We start from the raw sequence: 23,052 nt of genomic DNA, 5'->3' as shown, positions 1-23,052 counted from the left end.
GTTTTGGTAATCATAGTTAAATGAAGGCACTGTAGTGACGTGAAAGACATACAAGATGCTTTCGTGCTAGGATCATAAAAACCAAAGGCTTAACTGAAGTCATCAATCCATTTCCATTTTCCTGCGTCTTTGATTTTCCTTAGATTTTTTCAGATAATCATAAAAGTCAGGTTTCTAGATATTTCTTTTTTTAATTTATAATTTAACATTTAACAATTGGAATATCTCTGCTAATTACATGTTATATACTCTTTTGAACGTATTCAATCAGAAAGATATTTTTAGCTATAGCCTGTTTTCTGAGGAATGGAATTCTCAGTGTTCTGACCACTGTATGAAAACTATTTTGTTGGCTTCTGAGATTTTTCCTAAACTGCTTCCAATGGCATCCATGGAGAGAGGACTCGGACTCCAGAAATTCTTCGTTGTAAATGATTTGATGACTTACATATCTTCTCATGAAACTTCAAGAGACCTCTCAGCCCACGATAGCACTCAGCCCCCCGTGACCCACAGTTGGGTTTACTGCAACCTATTCAAGTACTACTAGAATTTTTATCAGCTCTTTTTTTTTTTTTTTTTTTTTTTACATTTCAGGTATATTTTGAAACAACTATAGACACAAGAAGTTTCAGAAAAGATCCTGTGTACTTTTCATCCAACTTCCCCAAATAGTGACATCTTATATAACTGTAGTACAATATTAAAACCAGGAAAATGATATGGATGCTGTGTATATATTTTGAAAATAAAATATGTCATGAATCTTACAAACTCAGGTACATTGGATTTTTTTACTTAACATAAAAAATCTTACATACATATTTTTCCTCCCAAACTAAACATTCCTTTTCTAAGCGATACCAACGTTATTTTTCACGTGATCTCTTACATAATACACCAACAACCATCTCTGAATAATAAAATTAACAAAACACCTCCAGAATGGTGCTAAGTAGAGTTTTAGAATTTTTAGGAGGGCCAGGTGCGGTGACTCACACCTGTAATCCCAGCACCGTGGGAGGCCAAGACAGGTGGATCACCTGAGGTCAGGGGTTCGAGACCAGGCTGGCCAACATGGCGAAACCCGCCTCTACCAAAAATAGAAAAATTAGCTGGGGTGGTGGCACCCACCTGTAATCCCAGCTACTCAGGAGGTGGAGGCAAGAGAATCACTTGAACCCAGGAGGCAGAGATTGCAGTGAGCTGAGATCACGCCACTGCACTCTAGCCTGGGTGACAGAGCAAGACACTATCTCAAAAAAAAAAAAAAAAAAAAAAAAAGGAAAAATTTTTGCATTTTTTTGATAAGTTATATCCTATTAAACATGTAGAGTCAAATTATAGCGCATTTTAAAATCACTTGGAATCCTTCCTCCCTATGTGATTTTATCCACCATTCCCTGCATATTTTGGATCATTTGTCTCAGTTTGCTGTACTTTTTAGATACTATTTGCCCTTTTTATCCAAACATTTTATTATTATACATGGTCAAGCAGAGAGAAAAGTTGAGAGTATTTTACAATGAATACTTGTAAAACTAGATTATACAGTTAACATTTTACTATATTTACTTTATTACATATCTATTCATCCACTCATTTCTCTATCCACCTATCCATTTATTTTATATTTTCTTTTGCATAAAAGGGCCTTCAGTACAATTAATTGATAAAACATTTAGCATACATATGTGAATTGCTTTTCTAAATATAAGTTTGGTTTTATAATTAGGCAAAATACTGACATGGTTGCAAAAACAAACACAGAGAAGTCTAGCTCCTATTGCTGTCCTTCTCCTTTTTCCTCTTTTTCTTATTGGTAACCATTACAAAATTTCATTTATCCATCCACTGTTTTCAATTTAATGTAAGCAGGTAGATACAAGTTTTATATACCCTCCAATTTTTTCTCTCTTCTTCGCTGGCCCATATTGCATGTAGAAGCCACTGATAAAAGCATCACTTTAGATGATATTCAGCCAACCAATCCATAATTGTTTATTGAGTCCCTCTTAAGTTCCCAGGGTATGGTGAATTGATGTTGTTAAAATAGTTTATTTTTATTTTTATTTATTTATTTATTTATTTATTTATTTATTTATTTATTGAGACAGAGTCTCACTCTGTTGCCCAGACTGGAGTACAACGGCATGATCTTGGCTCACTGCAAGCTCCACCTCTGGGTTCATGCCATTCTCCTGCCTCAGCCTCCCAAGTAGCTGGGACTACAGGCGCCCGCCACCACGCCCGGCTAATTTTTTATATTTTTAGTAGACACGGGGTTTCACCGTGTTAGCCAGGATGGTCTTGATCTCCTGACCTCATGATCCGCCTGCCTTGGCCTCCCAAAGAGCTGGGATTACAGGCGTGAGCCACTGTGCCAGCCTAAAATAGTTTTAAGACTTACCTGGTGCTCATCCAAACACATACACCACCCCCCCCACACACACACACTCTCTCACACACACACACATACACACATACACACACACACTCATATACCCACAGACTCATAAACTCTATTAAGTAGACTCAGTTGCTAAGGGAAAAGGTTTTGGTTCTAGTACCTGGAGTGGTGGGAAGGTTTCAATATTAATTAATGAGTGACTTTGATTCAATACAACCTAATTTCCTCACAACTTATAACTAGCTGAGTAATTTTACTTCATTTGTGATGAATTCAGCCAAGAGGACTATAACTCTCTTGTTACTTCTTTTTGCCAAGAGTAACCAGTAGCTAAGGAGCAAATAGCTGTCAGTTTACTAACAATTACAGAACTGAGCCAAACGAAAGCTTAAAGTTGTCCAGTTAGAAGAACATTGTCTCTGTGTTTTCTAATTAGTAGAGCTATGTCCTCAGATTTCTCATTTAGATTAATTCCATGAGTGGAGGCAAATCCTCCCTACAAGAAGCTCTGTGGCAGTTACAGGTAAGGAATTCAGAGGCCAGGTGAGCCCGAATCACACCTTGTTTACAGGAAAAAGTCAATAGTAGTTTCCTCTGGTTAAATTTAATAAGTATATTCTTTGTTTAGTATCAACAAAGTTGAAAAAGGTGTTACTCCTGTGCTTTCCAGGTGTCATCTAAATGACTCCACTCCCCTGCCATGTCTCCCCACTCTCCCAAGTCTCCATCATTGGTCAATCCCAGCTCTCAAGGATCCAAGTAACGTAAGTCAATCTTCGAATCCCATGGCCTATAGTAGTAAATGCTTCCCTAGTATTTTTTAAAATTCTTGGTAGGAAGTGGTACATGGTGGCATGCACTTATGGTTTTGGCTACTCAGGTGGCTGAGGAGGGAAGATCCTTTGAGGTCAGGAGTTTAAGGCCACAGCATGCTATGACTGTGCTTGTAAATAGCCACTGCACTCTAGCCTGAGCAACATCACAAGACCCTGACTCTAATAAATGAATAAAAATTATAAAAATTCTCGGTCAGGTTTCTATTCCCATCACTTCCTCTGCTTCAGGACTTCTAATGCTGTGTAGTTGGTTCTAATGCTGTGTAGTTGGTTCTGCATTTTTCTGAAGCTTCAGGGCAAGGAGAACCCTAATTTTTCTATTTGACACCAAACCTAAAATACACATGCTTTTGAATATGACCAATAATAATAATAATAATAAAATACACTCCAAGAATTTGTGATCTTAGCAAAGCTCTCAGGTGTGATCTTAGATGTGTGATTTTAGGTGTGATTTCAGGTGTGAATAAATGTCCAGTAATGTGTTTGGATCACGTAGATCCCTTGTGATTACCAGCAACTGGACACATGTAAACAAACATTTGAGTTTATTTTAAGATTTTAGGCTTGGCTCACTGACCAGCAGGTCTTGGCTACAGTAGGGCCTTGGGAAATAGAAGTCCGGCTAGAATGCTGTAGAACTCCTGAAATTCCCTCCTTTCTAACTCTTGTCTTTGCTCATTTGTTTTGCTCTTAGGTTTTGTTGCAGGTCAGTGACCCTGGCCACATGGAATAGAAACCTTCCATGTTTAGGTCTCCTTTGATTGGGAGACTGAGGATGAAAACTGCTCATTCCAAAGGCAAAATTTTAAGGAAAATGATTCTTATTGTCCCAGCAGATGTAGTTGCCTAAAACAGCATTAATAAGCCTTGGCAGCATTAATAAGCCTGCCAACAATGAATGCAGGGATGTGTTGTGGAAGAATAGATGCTCCTGCCACAGATACCTGGATTGAAGAGAAAACAATGAAGGGGGTGGCCAGGAAATAGAGTATGTGTTGTACCAAAGTATTTTGTATTTCATCAAGTTATATATTTTTGAAGACAGCAATTGGGAAAGACTGCTATCTAATCTCAAATAATGGGATTAAGAAACTATGATTAAGTATAGAGTTTATTTGAGCACAAAGCTTGAGGGTAACCACTCAGGAAACACAGACACCTAATGATTGGAGTTAGCATTCCAAAGTGGGGAAGTTAAGGTTTCACTTACACAGGCAGTAAACAGGGTTGCAGCATTTTCCATATAAGGTCGTTACATACATTGTAGCTATTTGATGGGTTATTACTGGCTACATTCCAAGAAAGATTGCTTTACCATTCCATCAGGAGGGATGATACTTTCAGGGGGTCTTGTGTCTGGTGCCACAAGGCCTTTCTTGATCATTTACAGGAAAAAGCAAAAGTTGCAGTTAAATGCTACATAACAGGCCACACAGCCACATTCCTCTCAAGGCTCAAAATAAGGTAAACTTCCAACAGCTTTAAGTTTGCATTATTTAATTTCATAGTTGTTCTATTTAGTTATAAGACCATTAAACGGATAATGATGACCTCTGTGTTAAAACATAGGGTTCAGGTCAGCAGCCAGCCTCAGAGCCCTCTCATAGCACAGCAAGGCATCACTTACTTCTCCTTTCAATTTGTGGATGAGCCCAAGGAGGCTGACACTTTCCACAACCCGTACCTTCCGGTGAACACATCTTTTAGTCAATTTCTCTAAAGCATTGAGAAGTTTTTCCCTGGAACGGGACATTTTTTCTATTTTCAAACCTTTTAAATAGTGGGTGATTGCTTTATCTTCAGATTTCCCATGGCGTTCTTGGAAAGAGCCGTAGCGGTAATGAATCTCTTGCTTTAGCTGATCTTCAAAGATCTTCATGCGTAACACTTTCTGAAAATGTTCCTCAGCCTTTCTATGATGGCCTATTTCTGCATACATTTCAGCCAGCTCAACATAGGCCATCTCAAATGTGGGCTTTAACATTATAGTCTTTTCAAATTTGCATATAGCCAGTTGAACCAATCTGTTCACAGTTTCCCTATCTTGCCCTCTAGGCTGCCAGTTTGTAGCTTCCTTGATTTGGATCATTTGTTTCTTGTAACAAAGCCCCATTTGGTGATGCAGGAAGGCAGAAGTGGGTGTTGTCTCCAACGCCATTTTTAAGAGCTCAAGAGCTTTATCCACAGACCCTTTTCTTCGATAAAACTTGGCTGCATATCGAAAGACATAGGTCTGTGAAGACATACTGGTCAGAGCTTCTTCAATGTACTTTTCTCCTTCAGCTTCCTGTCCTCCATCCTGAAGCTTCAGGGCAAGGAGAACCCTAATATATACATCATCTGGATTTAGCCTGACAGCTCGTTTTAGGACATGCAGAGAAAATGTCTCATTCCTCTCTGCTGCTATGTTAAAGTTATCCAGGCGATAGACAGTGATCACATACCCGGTATTGAATTCAGGGTTTTCAGGGTCCCCTTCCAGAGCCTTTTCAAAGCAGGCCTTGGCCCGTTCATAATTCTTCCCTCCACACTTCGCCAAGGCCCATCCTTCCTCACAGTCCATCTCTGGACACTCCATTCTATAGCAGGAAGGATTTGCAAACTTCTTGCAAGTGTTCTCCACCTTGTCCAGGTAAGTCTGGGCTTCTGCCAGTCTGCCCATGTGGTAATACACCCAGGCAAAGTTGCCCCAGGTCACCAGACTTCTCATATCTGCTTGGTTGGCATGTTCTTTCTGGATTAAGTCTTCAGCCTTTTTCAAGGTCACCAGGGCTTCCTCATTCTGGCCTTTAAGGTGTTCCACGTAGGCTAGTAGGTTATGTATTCCCACATTGTATTTGGTATCCAGGAACTGAATCTCTTCCCAGATCCTGTTTTCTAAATCAGGAATTTCAGGGGCTTCAATTAACAACTTCCATGTAAAGTGACATCTCAGCTGAATCAGGCTGTCTTCGATAAGCTTTCCCTCAGATTCTTCACTGTAAAAATATGCAGGAATTAATTACATTTTGGGAAAGTGTTCAGTCCACTGAAAATGAAGCCAGCACTTCAAATAGTCAAATATTCTCCGTCCTAGTATCCCTGCCTCCATTATCGGGTGCCTCTCTGGGTTCTACGGTCATGTCATTAGGAAAGAGAACAGGTTGACATAAAACCATGGGGAAACGCTAATCATCTCATAGTGCCAACAGATAGGTTACGTGAAGTCTAAAAGTCAACTCAAAAGAAGTTAATTCTGCTAACATCAAAATAATCTCAGCACCACCCTCAAGATTGCAAAACCCATCTTCTTTCTGCTTCCTCCTGACTTTGCAGTGCATGACTAATGCTGTCAGAAGAAATGTGGAGAGAGGGTTCACAGAAAGGTGGGTTCCTTACTCATCTTTTTCATGTTCTCAACACGTAAACACATTTTGGTTTTCTCTCCTCCCATGAAGGGTTCTGAGTAAAATATGAGAGCGAATATGGTTTCAAATGCTGGACTTCATGAATGCTCAAGCCAGACTGGAGAACGTGGTAGTGTTTCCTATCTCCTTTGCCTGTGTCAACTTACTCAACCAATCCTAAATGGAGGGGTTCCAAATGGGTGGAACCACCTCACAATGGCAGCCTTACTGATGGGGACAAAAGGAGAGGCATGAATGAACATTACATAGGGAAGATGTGTCTCTTTGAAGAAGTGGCACGTCCCACTTTTGTAAGTCAGTGTTCCTGATGGCAGGTAACCCTGAAGCCTAGTGGAGTACAGGCTATCGAAATCTCAACAATTAGAGTAATCCGTCAGCCACCCATGAGGAAGAGAGAATGATATGAGGTCAGTGGGACCAGAAGGGATTTTTCCCCAAATAGTTCACGCTTCTCTGAAGTGGAACTGAAGTCCTAGTCTCCCTATAAGAACATGAAGGAAGAAAAAGACATTTGTCCTTAATAGTTGAAAAAGTGGTCCTCACATCCTGTGTAAGTATATTTGCTTCTGTGTTCTCAACTAATCACTTACCTTATAGTCTATACTTGACATATTTTCTATCCATTAGGCCCAACGAATGATCCCAGAGAGGAACATTATGAAATTTTCTTTTACTCTCTATATAGCAACGTATAGCAAAAACTATTTTTATATGAATCCCGACTCAATATAACCGTAATATAATATAACCACAATCTAATCACAAAAAAACAGACTATGAAACATTTTTTTTGAAAATAAAGGGAAAGAAAAAGTTCATGGCCGGGTGTGGTGGCTCACACCTGTAATCCTAGCATTTTGGGAGGCTGAGGTAGGTGGATTGCCTGAGCTCAGGAGTTCAAAACTAGCCTGGGCAACATGGTGAAAACTCATCTGTACATCTCTTCTAAAAGTACTAAAAATTAGCCAGCGTCATGGCACATGTCTGTAGTCCCAGCTACTCTGGAGACTGAGGCACAAGAATTGCTTGAATCTGGAAAGTGGAGATTACAGTGAGCTGAGATCATGCCACTGCACTCCAGGCTGGGCAATAGAGCCAGACTCTGTCTCAGAAAAAAAATTAATAATAAAGAAAAGAAAGAAAGGAAAGAAAGGAAGAAAGGAAAGGATTCACAAGATAATGAATAGCACCACAAAGTTGGGCAGAGGATACTCAGGCTTATGACTGCGCCTTCGAGCACAGCTGGCAGCTCAATACAGCCCTTGCTTTTCCCTCAGAGTCTCCCCCTAAAAAACTCCCTACTATGCTTAGACCTTCCTTGAGAGCATTCCTGCCCACAATCCCAAGCCATCTTCTCCATCCTTGAGTCTGTGGAATATGAGAGTCCTGGCACTGTCTCTTTTTGCTTTAGGATAGCACTGTGTAGTTGACTGCTGAGATGAGGAGTTTCAGAAATCTTCCTTCCTACTGTGGCCCAGGAAGATTACCCAATGAAACTTGTGTGTGAAAGTGTGTGTGTGGGACATAAGCTGGGTGAGGTGGGGTCAGGAGTAAGTAAAATCAATACTTTGCTTAAGAATCCTCACTGAAAATAGTCACCACCAATATAGAAGATGGAATCAGCAGGAGTTTTTGACCCAAATCCTCCACTCATGCCCACTGTGGCCTGTGCTATGATGAGAACAGACACTACCCAGGGAAAATAATCCACACATGCTTCCATTACTCTAGAGCTTCTGGACTATTTGAAGATAAGCCGTTCCAAGCTTTCTAAATATGTACCCAATCTCAGCATCTCAGCTGCTGGCCCACCCAGCACATTTGTGAGCAGTAGAAAGAGATCAGTCTTCCTCTGAGTGATCTAATCATGGCCATGCATTGATAGATGGAAAAAAGTATACTAGATTTTGTCTTTCACTGAGATTGTAGAATTTCAAGTGCACAACTTACACAGCCTTATAAGGCTGCCCTGCCAAATTCCAGAAGAGAATTATTGCTCTTTCTTATAGGTGGTTGTTCATCAACATGTATTTCCTTGACTTGGGCCCTGGGAAGACTACGGAGTAGACTATCACCCTAGAGGTGTCCTCACTCTCTAACATAGAAATGCTGAGAGCCTAAAGTCCTCCTTTTACCTGGTGAGCATACAGAAAGTGCTGTTATTAGTAGTATACATATTATCATCAAATTAGGCCCCAGCGTGGTGGCTAATGCCTATAATCCCAACACTTTGAGAGTTCAAGGGAGGTGAATTGCTTAAGCCCAGAAGTTCATGACCAGCATGGGCAACAAACACAGCGAAACGCTGTCTCTCAAAAAAATACAAAAATTAGCCAGGCCTGGTGATTCACACCAGTAGTCCCAGCGACTTGGGCTGAGGTGAGAGCATCACCTGAGCTTGGGGAGGTGGAGGTTGCAGTGAGCTGTGATCATGCCACTGCACTCCAGACTGAGTGACAGAGGGAGGCCCTATCTGAAAAAAAAAAAAAAAAAAAGAGTTCGTGCATGTATGTAGTGACCTAATCCCTGTATGCCTGTGGCAGACAGGGACTCATCACCATATTTTGTCAGGCATTTCCCTGGATCTTGTCCACTTAAACTCCACTTAAGCTGTCTTGATCAATAAGCATGAATGGAAGGAGGAGTTCAATCTGCTCCTTTATCCCTGAACCAGTGGGATCAGGAGTATTCTGATGTGGGCATTATTCAGTCTGGGATAGTCCAGATTCCCCTTAGGCCACCTCAGGTCAGTGGCTTCTAGAAACATAGGCACAGGCCATTGCAAAACCTTTCACACAGACTAGCTACCAAGGCAGCGGGGAATGAAAGGCTTGCTTTCTGTCAACTCCACAGATGCAGACACAACTAACACCTTTTTTTTTTTTCTTTCTTTTTTTGAGACAGAGTCTCACTCTGTTGCCCAGGCTGGAGTGCAGTGGCACAATCTCGGCTCACTTCAAGCTCTGCCTCCCAGGTTCACACCATTCTCCCGCCTTAACCTCCCGAGTAACTGGGACTATAGGCGCCCACCACCACACCCGGCTAATTTTTTGTATCTTTTAGTAGAGGCGAGGTTTCACCATGTTAGTCAGGATGGTCTTGATCTCCTGACCTTGTGATCTGCCCCCTTCGGCCTCCCAAAGTACTGGGATTACAGGTGTGAGCCACCATGCCCAGTCACAACTAACATCTTATGACCAGGGGCCCATTATATTAAGAGAGACTTGGGTACTCTTGTGGTGAATTTTTTTGCAATCCTTCACTTATAATTTCTTCTCAAGACAGGTCTATGTGTTTGCTAGAAAGGAATCTCAAAAGAGGAGTCCCTTTTTCTGTAAGTTCTTCCTCTCCCACTGACTACAGCATCAGGTGGGAGAACTCTAGCAGGTCAGAATACTTTTGGGTGAAAACATTTTCTGCAGGTCACTATTTCTAAATACAGCAGGAAAAAAAGAAATATATATTTTGTGGAACAAATATATCACAACGCCTACAAAATTTCTTATTTTCTAACACCCAGTACAGTGGTTTTTCAAATTTTAGCAGGCAACATGATCACCTGGAAAACTTAGAACACACAGATTGATGGGCCCCACCCTAGAGTTTTTGAGTCAGCAAGTTTAGGGTAGGGCCTGAGAATTTGCATTTCTACTACCTTCCCAAGTGATGCTGATGCTGCTAGTCAGGGGACCACACTTTGAGAACAGTTAATTCAGTGAAAAGTAAATTTCATAGTAATCACAGTTTCATAGTTTCACAGTAATCACAAAATTTGACTTGGTTCAAAAACAAACAAACAACAGAAAAACAGCCATCTCTGAAAGTAGCTTCTTTTTCCCACCTGAATTTAACCAAATTATCAAATAAAAAGAAAAATAGCTGCTTCTTCTCACCTGGATGCCTAAAAGGATCTCAATGCTCTTGCCCTGACTGGTCCCCATGCCAGTCTCCTCTCTAGACTCAGGCCTCTGTTCCCTGGTGAACAGTCTTTAAGTGTTGCCTGGGTAATTGTCCCTCTCTTAGAAAGTGCTACAGAAATGACATCTTTGGAAATAAGATATCCAAACTCTTTCTTGTTCATTTCCTTAAGAGCATTGCTGCTCTTATTAAGTCAGTTGCCCTTACTAAGCGAGCTCTGTAACAGGAGTTAGGAAACTTGCCTCTGTACGTATATTCTCATCTTGCCCCTCTGGATCTACTTTCCTACATTCTTCGCCATGCTCTGTGCTTGGGAAGCTGACTCTGGACTTTATTAACTCCAAAACTCTTTTATTTTTTACTTTCTTCTGGGGTTGACCCACTGGGGAGCACCAGCCAGATATTCAATTGCGGGAGGAGGTGAAGGTCATGGTATTAATTCTTAAGCTCCCACTGTGCTCTGCTTGAGGTTGTCAGTGATTTTTTCACCAAAGACCTCTTGAGAAGCCCCTCCCCTACAGCTATAGCTTAGAGTCTCCTTGGGTCTGGTTCTCTCCTCTTGCTCCTGTAGGCCCAGGATTATCATGTTACCACTGTTGTAAAACAACACGCCTCCTCCCTCTCTCCTGCAACCAACAAGCACCATCTCCTGTTGATTTCCCTAAACTTTGCCCATATCGTCTTAAATAGCCCCCTTATTAAACTATTCTCAGTTATCATGGTCAGGGTCAGAACCACCAGTGGGACAACTCCCTTAGGAGAAGGCCTGTCAAAAAACTGGCCCTTAAGGAAAGTTTTAGAATTTCAAAGTGTGCCGAAATAAGGTCAGTGAAGCAGAGAAAGCCTTTACCTCATGATGCTGTGAAGATAGTAGTGCTTTGGTTCAGGCTTGGAGGCTCCTTTAAGGTTTGTCCACAGAGTTTTAGGGCTTCTCAGATAAGCTGGGTGCTTATATATGGGAGGTATATCCAGGCAGTTTTTTATACCCTTGATGTCCAGTGAATTGGCAGGGTGAAAATGACACAGAGAGAGAGGGGTGTCTCTGCTTTGATTACAAAATACATGCTGAGTTTTGGCAGCTAAGAGGATGTGTGTGTGAGAAACAGTTTTGATAAGCAAATTCCCTTGCTGGGGTCAATGTGGTGTAGGAGATAGAGGATAACTGGACCTTATGATGACATTCAGTGTTGTGGAAAAACCAGTGGCAGACAGGAACGTATACTTTTGTGAATCATGTCAGACTCTGTTGTCAAACTTGTTACTATCACATGTATCCAGCCAGGTGGTTCCAGGGACTTCTACAATGGAAGCTCCTTAGACCAGAGTCAGTGGTTTGTGCTTAAAAGAATACTGTAGAAAGTCATTGTCAATTTGTGGAAGAATGAGGTTGCAGATGGTTAGGTCTTCTTCTGTGGGGCTATGTTAGGCAAAACAACCCCTTCTCAATTTTGAGATATTGGTCTGTAAGAAAGGTCCCATACTGGTTACATCCTCCAGTAGCATTTGCATTACTGCAAACCCTGACTATAGTGGAGCCTACTCAAGTGTATTGACTGTTTTGATGATCTTTACTGTTCACCATCAGTGGTTTAAACAATATTTTAGCTGGTCAGTAGAGAAACATATGCAATGCAGTCAGAGAATGTGATTGGGTCATGGGGGTTAAAAATCTAAATCTAAATTCACATAGTTCTTCTGAGTTGTCCTTATGTTTCTTCTGTTTCTACTGCTTTGAAGATTATCTGTTACAAAGTAACAACCATCAGAGAGTCAATCAAACAATATTCACATGTTTAATGAAAAATTTATATGATACCAAGGCTGATGTAATTGCCCACACAATTAGCAGGGAAAAAGGAAAATTTTGAAAGCTGCTATTCTGAATTTCTCTTGTGAATTGTTACAACATCATCCTGTAAGTTTCTGGATCTTGGTTTTGTAAGGGATAGTGCACCAAGATAAGCAAAAGGGCAAAGACTAAGAGCGATTTCCCTTTGAGTGAATATTTCAAGGTAGGGTTATTAACTTCATTACTGTCTTCTCATAATTGCCAAATGAAACTGTAGCCCGGCTGTGCTGTTTCTTCTTTGTCCTGGGCCTGTAACTAGACTATATTTCCCAGGATCCCATGTGGTAAGGTGTGGTCATGGGCATGGGATGGGAGGCTGTCAAGAAGCAGAAATTATTCTATAATTGGGTATCTTAAATTGTATCTGGAGAAAGAGAAGACTAGACCAAGGCTACAGATGTAATTTGAAAGGAAGCAGCAGTCACTCATATTGGCCAGTTTAAGGGGCTGCTTGATTATTTTTGAATCCAGTTGGAAAATATTCATATTTTTGTCTGCACTCAGACATGATTACAGAATGGCCTTGTATTTTGTCTTGACCCATCATGGTCACAGGGTGACCTTGTTTGATGTTGATAATGTTCTTTGAAATTTTTTACATGCACAGAACACCAGGCCAGCTCTCAGATGTCTGGGGCAGCTCTTCTCTTTCTTTTCAGGGAACTTCTGAGTTACTGCTCCAGCATCTTCTGAGTTACTGCTCCAGTTACTGCTCCTGACCTTCATAAAGCCAAAAATTATATAGACAAGAAGGACTGCCCAGAAAAGGAGCATCAAATAAGATTTTATGCATTCACTGTTCAAATGAGAGCAGATATCTTAGGAAAATAATATGCTTAAGAAAGAGTATAGTATATAATCTGTCTATCTGAATTAAAAACCGTTCTCCATGTCTATTCAAGTAAGGATTTAGGCAACTTGAGAGATAGACCACATCTCCCCATTCACATGAGACAAGTTCTTAGAAGAATGTGCTGGACCTCTTGACATCTTTTTTTTTTTTTTTTTTTTTTTTTTTTTTTTTTTTTTTTTTTTTTTTAAAAGATGGAGTCTCGCTGTATCACCCAGGCTGGAGTACAGTGGCGCTATCTCTGCTCACCGCAACCTCTGCCTCCCAGGTTCAAGCGATTCTTGTGCCTCAGCCTCCAGAGTAGCTGGCATTACAGGCATGCACCACCACACCCAGCTAATTTTTTGTATTTTTAGTAGAGACGGGGTTTCACCATGTTGTCCATCCTGGTTTCGAACTCCTGACCTCAGGTGACGCACCTGTGTTGGCCTCCCAAAGTGCTGGGATTACAGGTGTGAGCCACTGCACCTGGCCCGTCTTGACATCTTACAAGCACAGGATATCGTTTAGATCCATGTATTCTTCCATAAACCCACCAAATCTCAACATTACTTAAATAGTTAGAACTCCCATTTTATTCTTTGAGTATACTCTAGTAAGAAAAGTAGGAAGAAAATTTCTCTAAGCATAATGACAGCACAGAAATGGAGGTTAGAACCACTCAGGGGAACGAGGTAAAAGAAACTAGGCCCACATAGCCCTGCTGTGGAAGACCAAGTTTGCTGGAAGGCAAGAATGATTGTTAGTCAAATATTGTTTCATCTGGGGTTCAGCAAACCTAGGGCATTACGTTCTACACCTTTCAGGTGACAGAATCACCAGATGGAGGGAGTTTCTCGCAGATATTTGCCATCTTGTTTATTTTGGGACTGTGTGCTCTGAGTACAAGACAGTAGCGCGCCATCATAGAACAACCATTGTTCTATACTTGGGGCCAATGGGATGTTTTCTTCTGAGGTTTCGTTTCTTGCTCTGCAGCTTGAGCATAATGAGAAATATTAAAACCCTTTACCTTTACTTGTCCTTGTGCACACAAGATGGTGTTGCTCAGTAGTGAAGGCCACCTGGAATCAGACCGCCTGGGATCATTAACGGACTTTGCTGCTTACTGGATGTGTGATCTTGGGATAGTTGGTTCACATTTCTAAGCCACATTTACTTACCCATATAATCAGAACAGCACTAGGACTTTTGTCGTGGGGTTATGTTGAGATGAAGTGGGATATTGCATGGAAAGCATGTCTCATTTAACAGCATTTAGTAACTATGAGTGTTGCTTTCACAGTGTGGGATAAGTCGCTTTATCTGTGCAGTCTGTGCTGACCATCAGCTGGAGCCCTTCCCCCACTACAGTTTTTCCCAATGGGCACTGAAAGAGAGATGTCTCATGTCGTGTCTGACTGTGCAGCTGCTGAGACAGGAGTGTCCTGTTCTGAGCTTTAGGCCAGGACAATCTAGATAGTCCCATCTCAGGCTCAGGTCAGGGAACCCTGGCCATATCTACACATAGAGCCCAGCAGTACCTCTTGGGCAGCAGGTATTCAACCCCTCCCTAGTGAGGATGGACCTGTGTAGGGGGAGAATAGATTTTGGAATGGGACTCATTTCCTCTCAGCTCTCTCTCTCTCTCTCCAGTTCTGTATCATATGGGAAGCTTCTAGGAGGCCAATCGTGTTTTTAGATACAAATATCTTCTGTAGGGCACTAGCCCTGACTCAACTCTAAAAGGGATAGAAACATAAGCAAATACTGAAATGAACATTAGGAGAGCTGCTTCCACTGAGAGTAGTATGACTTTGGAATTTTCATGCATAAAATTATTGCTTAGTAACAGCGTGTCAGAGAAACAGAGTGAGTGTGTGTCATGTGGTCACTGAATTTGGCAGCAGTCCTGGTTCTGTGAGGCTCTGGCTCAACTGATTAGCTATTCAGGATCTGGCCCAGTGTGTCCTTGGATAAACACAGCCATGAACCACACAGGACAGAGCAACAATAAGGAAACAGCCAACACATTGTGTAAGAGAGAGAGAGAGACTACAAATAGGAAAAAACAATAGAAACTAGAGCGGGAAACTCATTTCTCATGGGCAGAATGCCTACTTGTAGAAGTGAAACTTAAGCATTGGAAGAAATAAAACTTAACCACTATCAACATTCCAGGACCAGTTCTGTGTTCGACTAACTAGCTGAGTGAATTTGATTTCACTTAAACACTGAGTTTCCTCCTCAGGTATAGAAAAAGGTTGGCCTTGAACAGTGTTTTACAACCTTTGCTGCAAACTAGAAAATTCCTTGGAAATCTTTTAAAAATGCAGATGCCTGAGCCAGTCTCCAGCCCAATCAATCAGAATCTCTGGAAGTGAAGCCCAGGTATGAGTATTATCAGTAAGTTTTCTGAAAAAAGTAATCCCAAAGTGATTTTTTTGTGCGTGGTTTAAAACCACTAGACTAGATTTTTGCCACTCAGGATATGGTCTGTTACAGTGGCATCATCATCTACTAAAAGCCTAGAAATGCAGAACATCAGGCCCCTCCACAGATCTCCTGAATGAGAACTTGCCTTTTAGCATGGCCAGATGATTTGCTGGTACATTAAAGTTTGATAGATACTTTTCCAAATGATCCCTGGATCCCTTTCAGGTCCAAATGCTTTGGATCAGGGACTCATTCCTAATCAATACCTATCTTTCTATGAGACTCTGAGTCTAGAACTTTATTCTTCTATGCTTTGGTTTCCCCATATGTACCTTGATAATCCATGCAATACCAGAAAGGATGTAGGTCAAAGTGCATTGACCTCTACAGAGAGTGTCTGATGTTTGCTTTTGAGACTACTCATGTTTGCAAACTTGCACCAATCGTATCCACTGAGAAAATGCTCAGCTACTAGGAACTTCTCTGCTCTGAAAGTCCTGGTAATCTTCATACCACCTCAGGGGTCTTGATGGCTATCTTTGGGCTACCCTGATTTACTTTTCTGGCTGACTCCCACGTGTTCCAGTTCTAACCGAATTTCTGTGCTTTCATTATTTTACATGTCAAACATTCATTCACTTGGAGTTGTCTATATAAATTGTAGGAAACATTTACATCACTGAACTAGGCTCAAGATATTTCATAGATCCTATAATGTCTGTTGGAGAAGTCCTCAGGTGCCTGGAAAGCAAGTTGTTTTTAGACTGTCTGAAGTATCTTGGGACTTGAAAAGTCCATGCCTATAAAGGAAATGAGAAGAGGTGAAGATGTTTTCTAGATGTAACTGAAATTTAGGATTATAAATTGAGGGGAAAAACAAGTTCTAACAGTTGTGCCATTCCCGTGGTTCTGGGAAAACCAAAAAGGTTTAAGGAACCTGTGATCCAAACATATTGTTAGCATGGTTAAGGCAACAAGGCAGCCTTCATTGCTCTAAGCTCCTTGTCAATTTCCAAAATCAGCAAGCTATGAATTATCATTAGGTACAGGCCAGGCACTCTGTTGGGACCCATAGGACATGTTTCCTCTTCTCAAGTGACCTGTCATGTAGCAGGAGACAGATTGATAAGCACTTAATTTGCTTTTAATAAAAGCAGTACACATTGGTTGCTTTGAAATAACAGAGAATTGGATATTTATCTCTTCCTGAGGTTCATGAAAAACTTCCTTGGTTAACTTTTGGTCTTTAACCTGAAGTGTTTGGCAAAATCCTAATCCTGTTGTCTCCCCTACTGGGAGAATAATCCCAAGACTGTCTAGTCCGTGAGCAGGCCTGACCCCAAAGGGGCCCCGTGGTTACTCTTGCAGTGTGCAACAATGCTGGCTGCACACACTAGGGGAAAGGCTTTGGTCCGGGACCATAAAACTGTTCTTGTATGTCAAGTCATGGTGCTCCTGCAAAAGCAGATAAGTAGGAATGTGCAACAGTGAAACTGCCTGCTGACTACACAAATTGGTACACTGGAGACAGGAAGTTTTATGTGATAGGGGCCTCTTAGAGGGGCTTCCTCCTACCATCTACCCTCAAGTAGGTCCCATATTTGTGTTGTCCTCTTCTTTGTGTCCATATGTACTCAGTGTTTAGCTCCCACTGGCGAGTGAGAACGTGCAGTATTTTATTTTCTGTTCCTGTGTTAGTTGGCTTAGGATAATGGCCTTCAGCTCCATCCATGTTGCTGTAAAGGACATGATCTTGTTCTGTGGCTGCGTAGCACTCCGTGCAACCAAAATTTAGAATCTTAAATTAGATGGGCTAAAAAGAACATAGATCAACACCCATGTTATTCTTATAGCTCTGAGAATTCCAAAGATGTTTAAGGTTCCAACAGTATAAATAATTGGTCAGGTGGTGATCTTCATAAGCAGTACTCACAGGCCTCCAAAGCAGCATCCATTGTCAGGGGCTTCTCATCAGTTCAAACGTTCAGCAAACCAGTAATGCTCACCTGTGATATGCCTGGCATTCTGAGAACACCAGTTGGGAAAATGATGGAGATGCCCCTTCTTCCCCTCCATCGATAGTGGTTTGCTATCTTGTGGGAGACAGAGACAGATTAGAACATATTTGATTTTATTGTACTAAAACTTGTACAGTTCTGATGCTGTGTAAGCACAGAGAAAAGAAACACTACTTTGTGAGGCCCATAGAAGACATTTTGGATCATGTTATTGATCTCCAGCCTTAAGGTAAATAAAGAGTCATAGTTCTGATGTGAACTAACATGGAGAGTCATGGAATTATCAAGATTCCCCATCTGTAAGCAGGCCACAAGCTTAGCCTTATTCACCTATATGTCTTAAGCCGTATGCATTAAGATCGTGAAGTGGCAGTGCAACATGATGTAGGAGTGCCTGGTCTTTCATTAGATACTCTTACCCACCAACTTAACCAGGCTGTCTGTGTGAGTTCTGTGATATCTCCTTTTGGTGGGATCTGGCCACTCCCTACTTGGGCTGATTATTGCTTTAAATGAACAGTTCTCAAATGGGGGCAATTTTGCCCCTGGGGGCATTGGTGATACCTGGAGACACTTTTTTTTTTTTTTTTTTTTTTTTTGAGACGGAATCTGGCTCTGTCACCCAGGCTAGAGTGCAGTGGTACGATCTCGGCTCCCTGCAGTCTCTGCCTCCTAGATTCAAGCAATTCTCCTGTCTCAGCCTCCCGAGTAAAAAAATTGTATCAGTGAGAAAATTATGACAGGGAATGAGATCTGAGCTAACTCACCAACCCCCATCTTACCTTTCCCATAATTATTTCTGGGTTATTGGGTTGAACTAACTTCAGAAGACATAGGTTTAAATGGTAATAGGCTGTCCCCCAAACTCAACCACTTTTGTAAAGCTAAGGAGAGTCCCTCAGGCTGCGGGGAGGAGCGAAACTTGAATCCTACTAGGGGGCAGACATAAATGATTGACAGCCATTATTCCTGAGGTTAAACAACACACAACTTCCCCAATTACTACTGCAAATAACACCACTATTGTAGGACCCTAAGATTGGCCTTTTGACACATCTTTTCAGATTTTGTGCATGTCTGACACCCCTGGCTCCACCTGGACCCACCTGAACCTACCAATCCTCCTCCTGTGGCCCCACCCAGAAGCAATTCAGCATGCAGTAGGACAGCTTCAACAGTCTATGATTTTGTCTTGCCCAACCAGTCAGCAGCAAGCCTAGCCACCTCCATGCTTTGAAAAACTTCTAACTTATGCTGGGCACGGTGGTGCACACCTGTAATCCAGCACTTTGGGAGTCCAAGGCGGGTGGATCATGAGGTCAGGAGTTCAAGACCAACTTGGCCAAGATGATGAAACTCCACCTCTACTAAAAATACAAAACTTAGCTGGGCATGGTGGTGGGCGCCTGTAAGCCCAGCCACTTGGGAAGCTGAGGCAGTAGAATCCCTTGAACCCAAGAGGCAGAGGTTGCAGTGAGCCGAGATTGCACCATTGCACTCCAGCTTGGGCGACAGAGTGAGACTCCATCTCAGAAAAAACAAAAACAAAACTTCTAACTTATGAGCTTTAAGGGAGAATGACTTGAATACGAACTCCATCTCCTACATGGCATGACTAGTTTTGTGTCTGTCAATGAAGAGAGTCAAACTCTAAAATATTTGAAGAGATTTATTCTGAGCCAAATATGAGTGACCAATGGCCCATGTCATTGCCCTTAGGAGATCCTGAGGACATGTGCCCAAGGTAATCAGGGCACAGCTTGGTTTTACACATTTTAGGAAGACATGAGACATCAATCAATGCATGTAAGATGTACATTGGTTTGGTTCAGAAAGGTGGCACAACTCAAAGTGGGAGCTTCCAGGTCATAGGTGGATAAGAGACAAAAGATTGCATTCTTTTGGGTCTTTGATCAACCTTTCACTGAATACATAATTTATATATGGTGGTGGGGTAGAGGAATAGTCATTTGGTTAGCAGCAGCAAATCCATACAGGTTTGCAGCAACCTTAATTTTTGCCTCCTTAGAAGAAAGAATTCAACTGAGGGGAAAAGGCAAATAGAGAGATTGAGGCAAGTTTCAGAGCAGGAGAGAAAGTTTATTAAAAAGTTTTAGAGCAGGAACAAGGGGAAGTGAAGTACTTGAATGTACTTTATATTCTTTTTTTTTTTTTTTTGAGACCGAGTCTTGCTCTGTCACCTAGGCTGGAGTGCTGTGGCGCAATCTCAGCTCACTGCAAGCTCTGCCTCCCTGGTTCACACCATTCTCCTGCCTCAGACTCCCCAGCAGCTGGGACTACAGGTGCATGCCGCCACACCCAGCTAATTTTTTTGTATTTTTAGTAAAGACAGGATTTCACCGTGTTAGCCAGAATGGTCTTGATCTCTTGACCTCGTGGTCTGCCCACCTTGGCCTCTCAATGTACTTTATATTTTTGACCTTGAAAGAGGGCCAAGAGGGTAACTGAAGAGATTCAAGTGCATGGTTTAACCTTTGACTTGGGGTTTGCAAGTTGGCATGCTTCTGGGGTCTTTTGTTATTTCTCCCCTGTTTCTTCCCTTGGGTTGAGCAGTCCATGTGTGCAGCGGTCTGCCAGCACTTGGGAGGGGCTGCATGCTCAGCGTATTTACTGAAATTGTGCACATGCTCACTTGAGGCATTGTTTCCCTACCAGTTGAGTGTTCCTAGAGGAAGTTCATATACCAGTTCAACTCTGCCATTTTACCTCTTAGTGCACATGCTTGAGCCCACTTGCCCAACTCCTGAGATCTTACTTGGAAATTGCTGATTACCAATTTCAGGTATTTCTACCCGGAGATGGCCCTTGCCTGGCATTAGCTTCAACCAATGATCATTTTGGGGACAGTTTAACAACTGCCTGACCATCACCTGATGGTTGCCTGGTAGGAGAGGGGTCTCCTCTCTTGCCCTGTTCATGTCTGACTAACTACCTACTCTAACAATTTATGCCTTAGTCTGTCTCAGTGAATCTGCAGTTTTACGTGAACCATAGGGCAGAGGAAGCAACCAGATAGGCATTTGTCTCAGGCAAGCAGAGTTATGACTTTCTGTCCCGTGCTGGTGAAGACAAGCTGTCAGTTTATGTTGCTAGGGTAAAATTCAACAGAACTGTTTATAGGGTAAAGATCTTGAGGCCCACAAGGAATTTCCTTGTGGGCAAATTGTGAAGGAGGTATGTAGCTTTTTCTTTTTTTTTTTTTTTAAATCTTTGTAGCTATCTTATTTAGGAATAAAATGGGAGCAGGTTTGCCTGATGCAGTTCCCAGCTTGACTTTTCCCTTTGGCTTAGTGATTTAGGGGTCCCAAGATTTATTTTCCTTTCACGTGTCTATTAAAATTTTCTCTACCACAACGCCATGGTCTTTGTGCAGTGGGCGGGGAAAAAACCCTCGGGCAGTTACAAAGCTAGCCGTTCTGATAAGCTGGAAAGCATAGCCTCCAACCAGAAGCCACAGGCACTTTGTGGGAGGGAATACTAAGACAAAAATTTTTGCTGAATGAGGTGTCCAAATATACATATTTGATAAACTATAGGAGGAGTCATGAATATTCATGAAAGGGAAAATATGCACATGTGCATTGAGCCTTGTGCCTTTTCATGAATCGTATGTACAAAAGATGGTGGTGTTAGCGTGATCCATGGGTGGAGTTTTTGGCCTTCTCTTATCAAAAGGTGAAGTACAGGACATGAAAACCCACACTGCCCTTCCTCTGTGATTGGGCCAAAACTGGTCTGGGAATAGAGGTCAGTTTTTAGAAAGGGTTGCGTTGTGAAACTGGCCAGCTGTCACGTTGAAACTGCAAAGAGGGATGGGGAGTTGAGCGGTGGCCTCAGATGATTGGCTAAAGGCAATAAAGGAATGTGTCCTCTGTTTCTTGTTTTCCAAAGAAGCTTTCTGCTTACTCCTTAGGAAAGAATTCTGATTAAAGATTAATAAGGAAGGGGTGTGTCTGACTTTTCATCCCATCATGATCGGGCACTCAGTTCTTAAGGTTTCACTGGGATCCCCGTGGCCAAGAGGGGATATGGAAAAATCCTAAGCTCTCATGGGGCTTAGGATTTTATTTTTATTTCTCAGAGGTTGTCTCCAGATGGAGACACACTGAGTTTGAAAAATTAACTTGTAGTTGCTAGAGAGACCTTGTGATGTCAGATGTCAGACTCTTTAAGGCTGATGATTTTCCAGGCTGATGTGCATATTTTTTGAGTAGGTCAATTAAAACTCTAAGCCTGACAAAATAAAAAGGGCCTGGGAAAGCATTTTTTGTCCCTTGGACTTGGACCATGGCTCTCTGACCCTAAAGTATCTCGGTTTTGTTGCTGTAGGAAGAAAAGCAGCTGGCTCCTTTGAAGTCCAGAATTCACATATTCTAATTGCCTGTTCTGACTTTAAGCTGAAACCTGTGGCTGCCTGCTGTTAGGTCATTTCAGCCTTAGTTTGTGCTGTGCTGAACTGAAAGCAGACGTAGGCTCAGTGGACAGAACTCCGATTCTGGGATCCTTGCAAATCACTGCTCTGTGGAGCCCTCATTTATCAAATCATCATGGATACTTTTTGGATTTTTCTGGACTATTTGGATTTCTCTCTGATTAGGCCATCTGAAATCCAGTTGCTGATTGCATATTTGTGATTGTAGAAGAGGAAAACACATTCTGTGCATTAAAGATTTTTATTGAGACAGGATTTCTGCTCTGTTCCCCAGGCTGGAGTGCAGTGGCACGATCACAGCTGACTGTAGCCTCGACTTCCTGGGCTCAAGCCATCTTCCTACCTCAGCCTCCTGAGTAGCTGGGACTACAGGCATGTGCCACCACACCTCGCTAATTTTTGTATTTTTTATAGATACATGGTTTTGTCATGGTGCCCAGGCTGGTCTCAAACTCCTGGGCTCAAGTGATCTGCCCACCTCAGCCTCCCAAAGTTCTGGGATTACAGGCGTGAGCCACTGTGCCTGGCTCAGCAAACATGATTTCCTCTTCCTATCTTACGTTCGTAGGTTGGGGCCCTATTGAAACAGGAATTAAAAGAAATTAAAGAGTGTGTAAGCAACAACTCCGTTGTATGTAAGAAAATCCCCCTGAGAAACAGAAAGAACTGGAGTCCTTTAAAAAATTAACTGCCTGTTTTCCTGTGGCTAGTGAGCCTTATCTCTCCTCCCTTCCCAGGCCTTGTGAAGACCCTGTTTCCTTAGCTGTGCAGCAGCAAGGTCACTAGACAGATAAACTCAAGTCGCAAAACATGCTTTTCCTTAAAAAGTAAGAAACGATATAATGCTTGTCTCAATTGAATAACTGCCTTTGTTTCTCTCTTCTGTAGTATGC

At 41.9% G+C, this 23,052-nt stretch overlaps 1 protein-coding gene across 1 annotated transcript; it reads right to left on the bottom strand.

Annotated features, from left to right (window-relative positions):
* Positions 1 to 4,342: 4,342 nt before the first annotated feature.
* On the bottom strand, positions 4,343 to 11,645 carry IFIT1B (interferon induced protein with tetratricopeptide repeats 1B). Its single transcript, XM_007963502.3, has 2 exons — positions 11,425 to 11,645; positions 4,343 to 6,227 (listed from the first exon to the last, which is right to left on the bottom strand). The coding sequence occupies exons 1-2, from the start codon at positions 11,427 to 11,429 to the stop codon at positions 4,808 to 4,810; spliced, it is 1,425 nt and encodes a 474-aa protein (XP_007961693.3). The 5' UTR covers positions 11,430 to 11,645; the 3' UTR covers positions 4,343 to 4,807.
* Between the last annotated feature and the right edge of the window lie 11,407 nt (positions 11,646 to 23,052).

Source organism: Chlorocebus sabaeus, chromosome 9, assembly GCF_047675955.1.
Source record: "Chlorocebus sabaeus isolate Y175 chromosome 9, mChlSab1.0.hap1, whole genome shotgun sequence".
Lineage (NCBI taxonomy): Eukaryota > Metazoa > Chordata > Mammalia > Primates > Cercopithecidae > Chlorocebus > Chlorocebus sabaeus.
The sequence above is the reverse complement of the archived record's forward strand: the minus strand, read 5'-3'. Positions and strand labels throughout refer to the sequence as shown.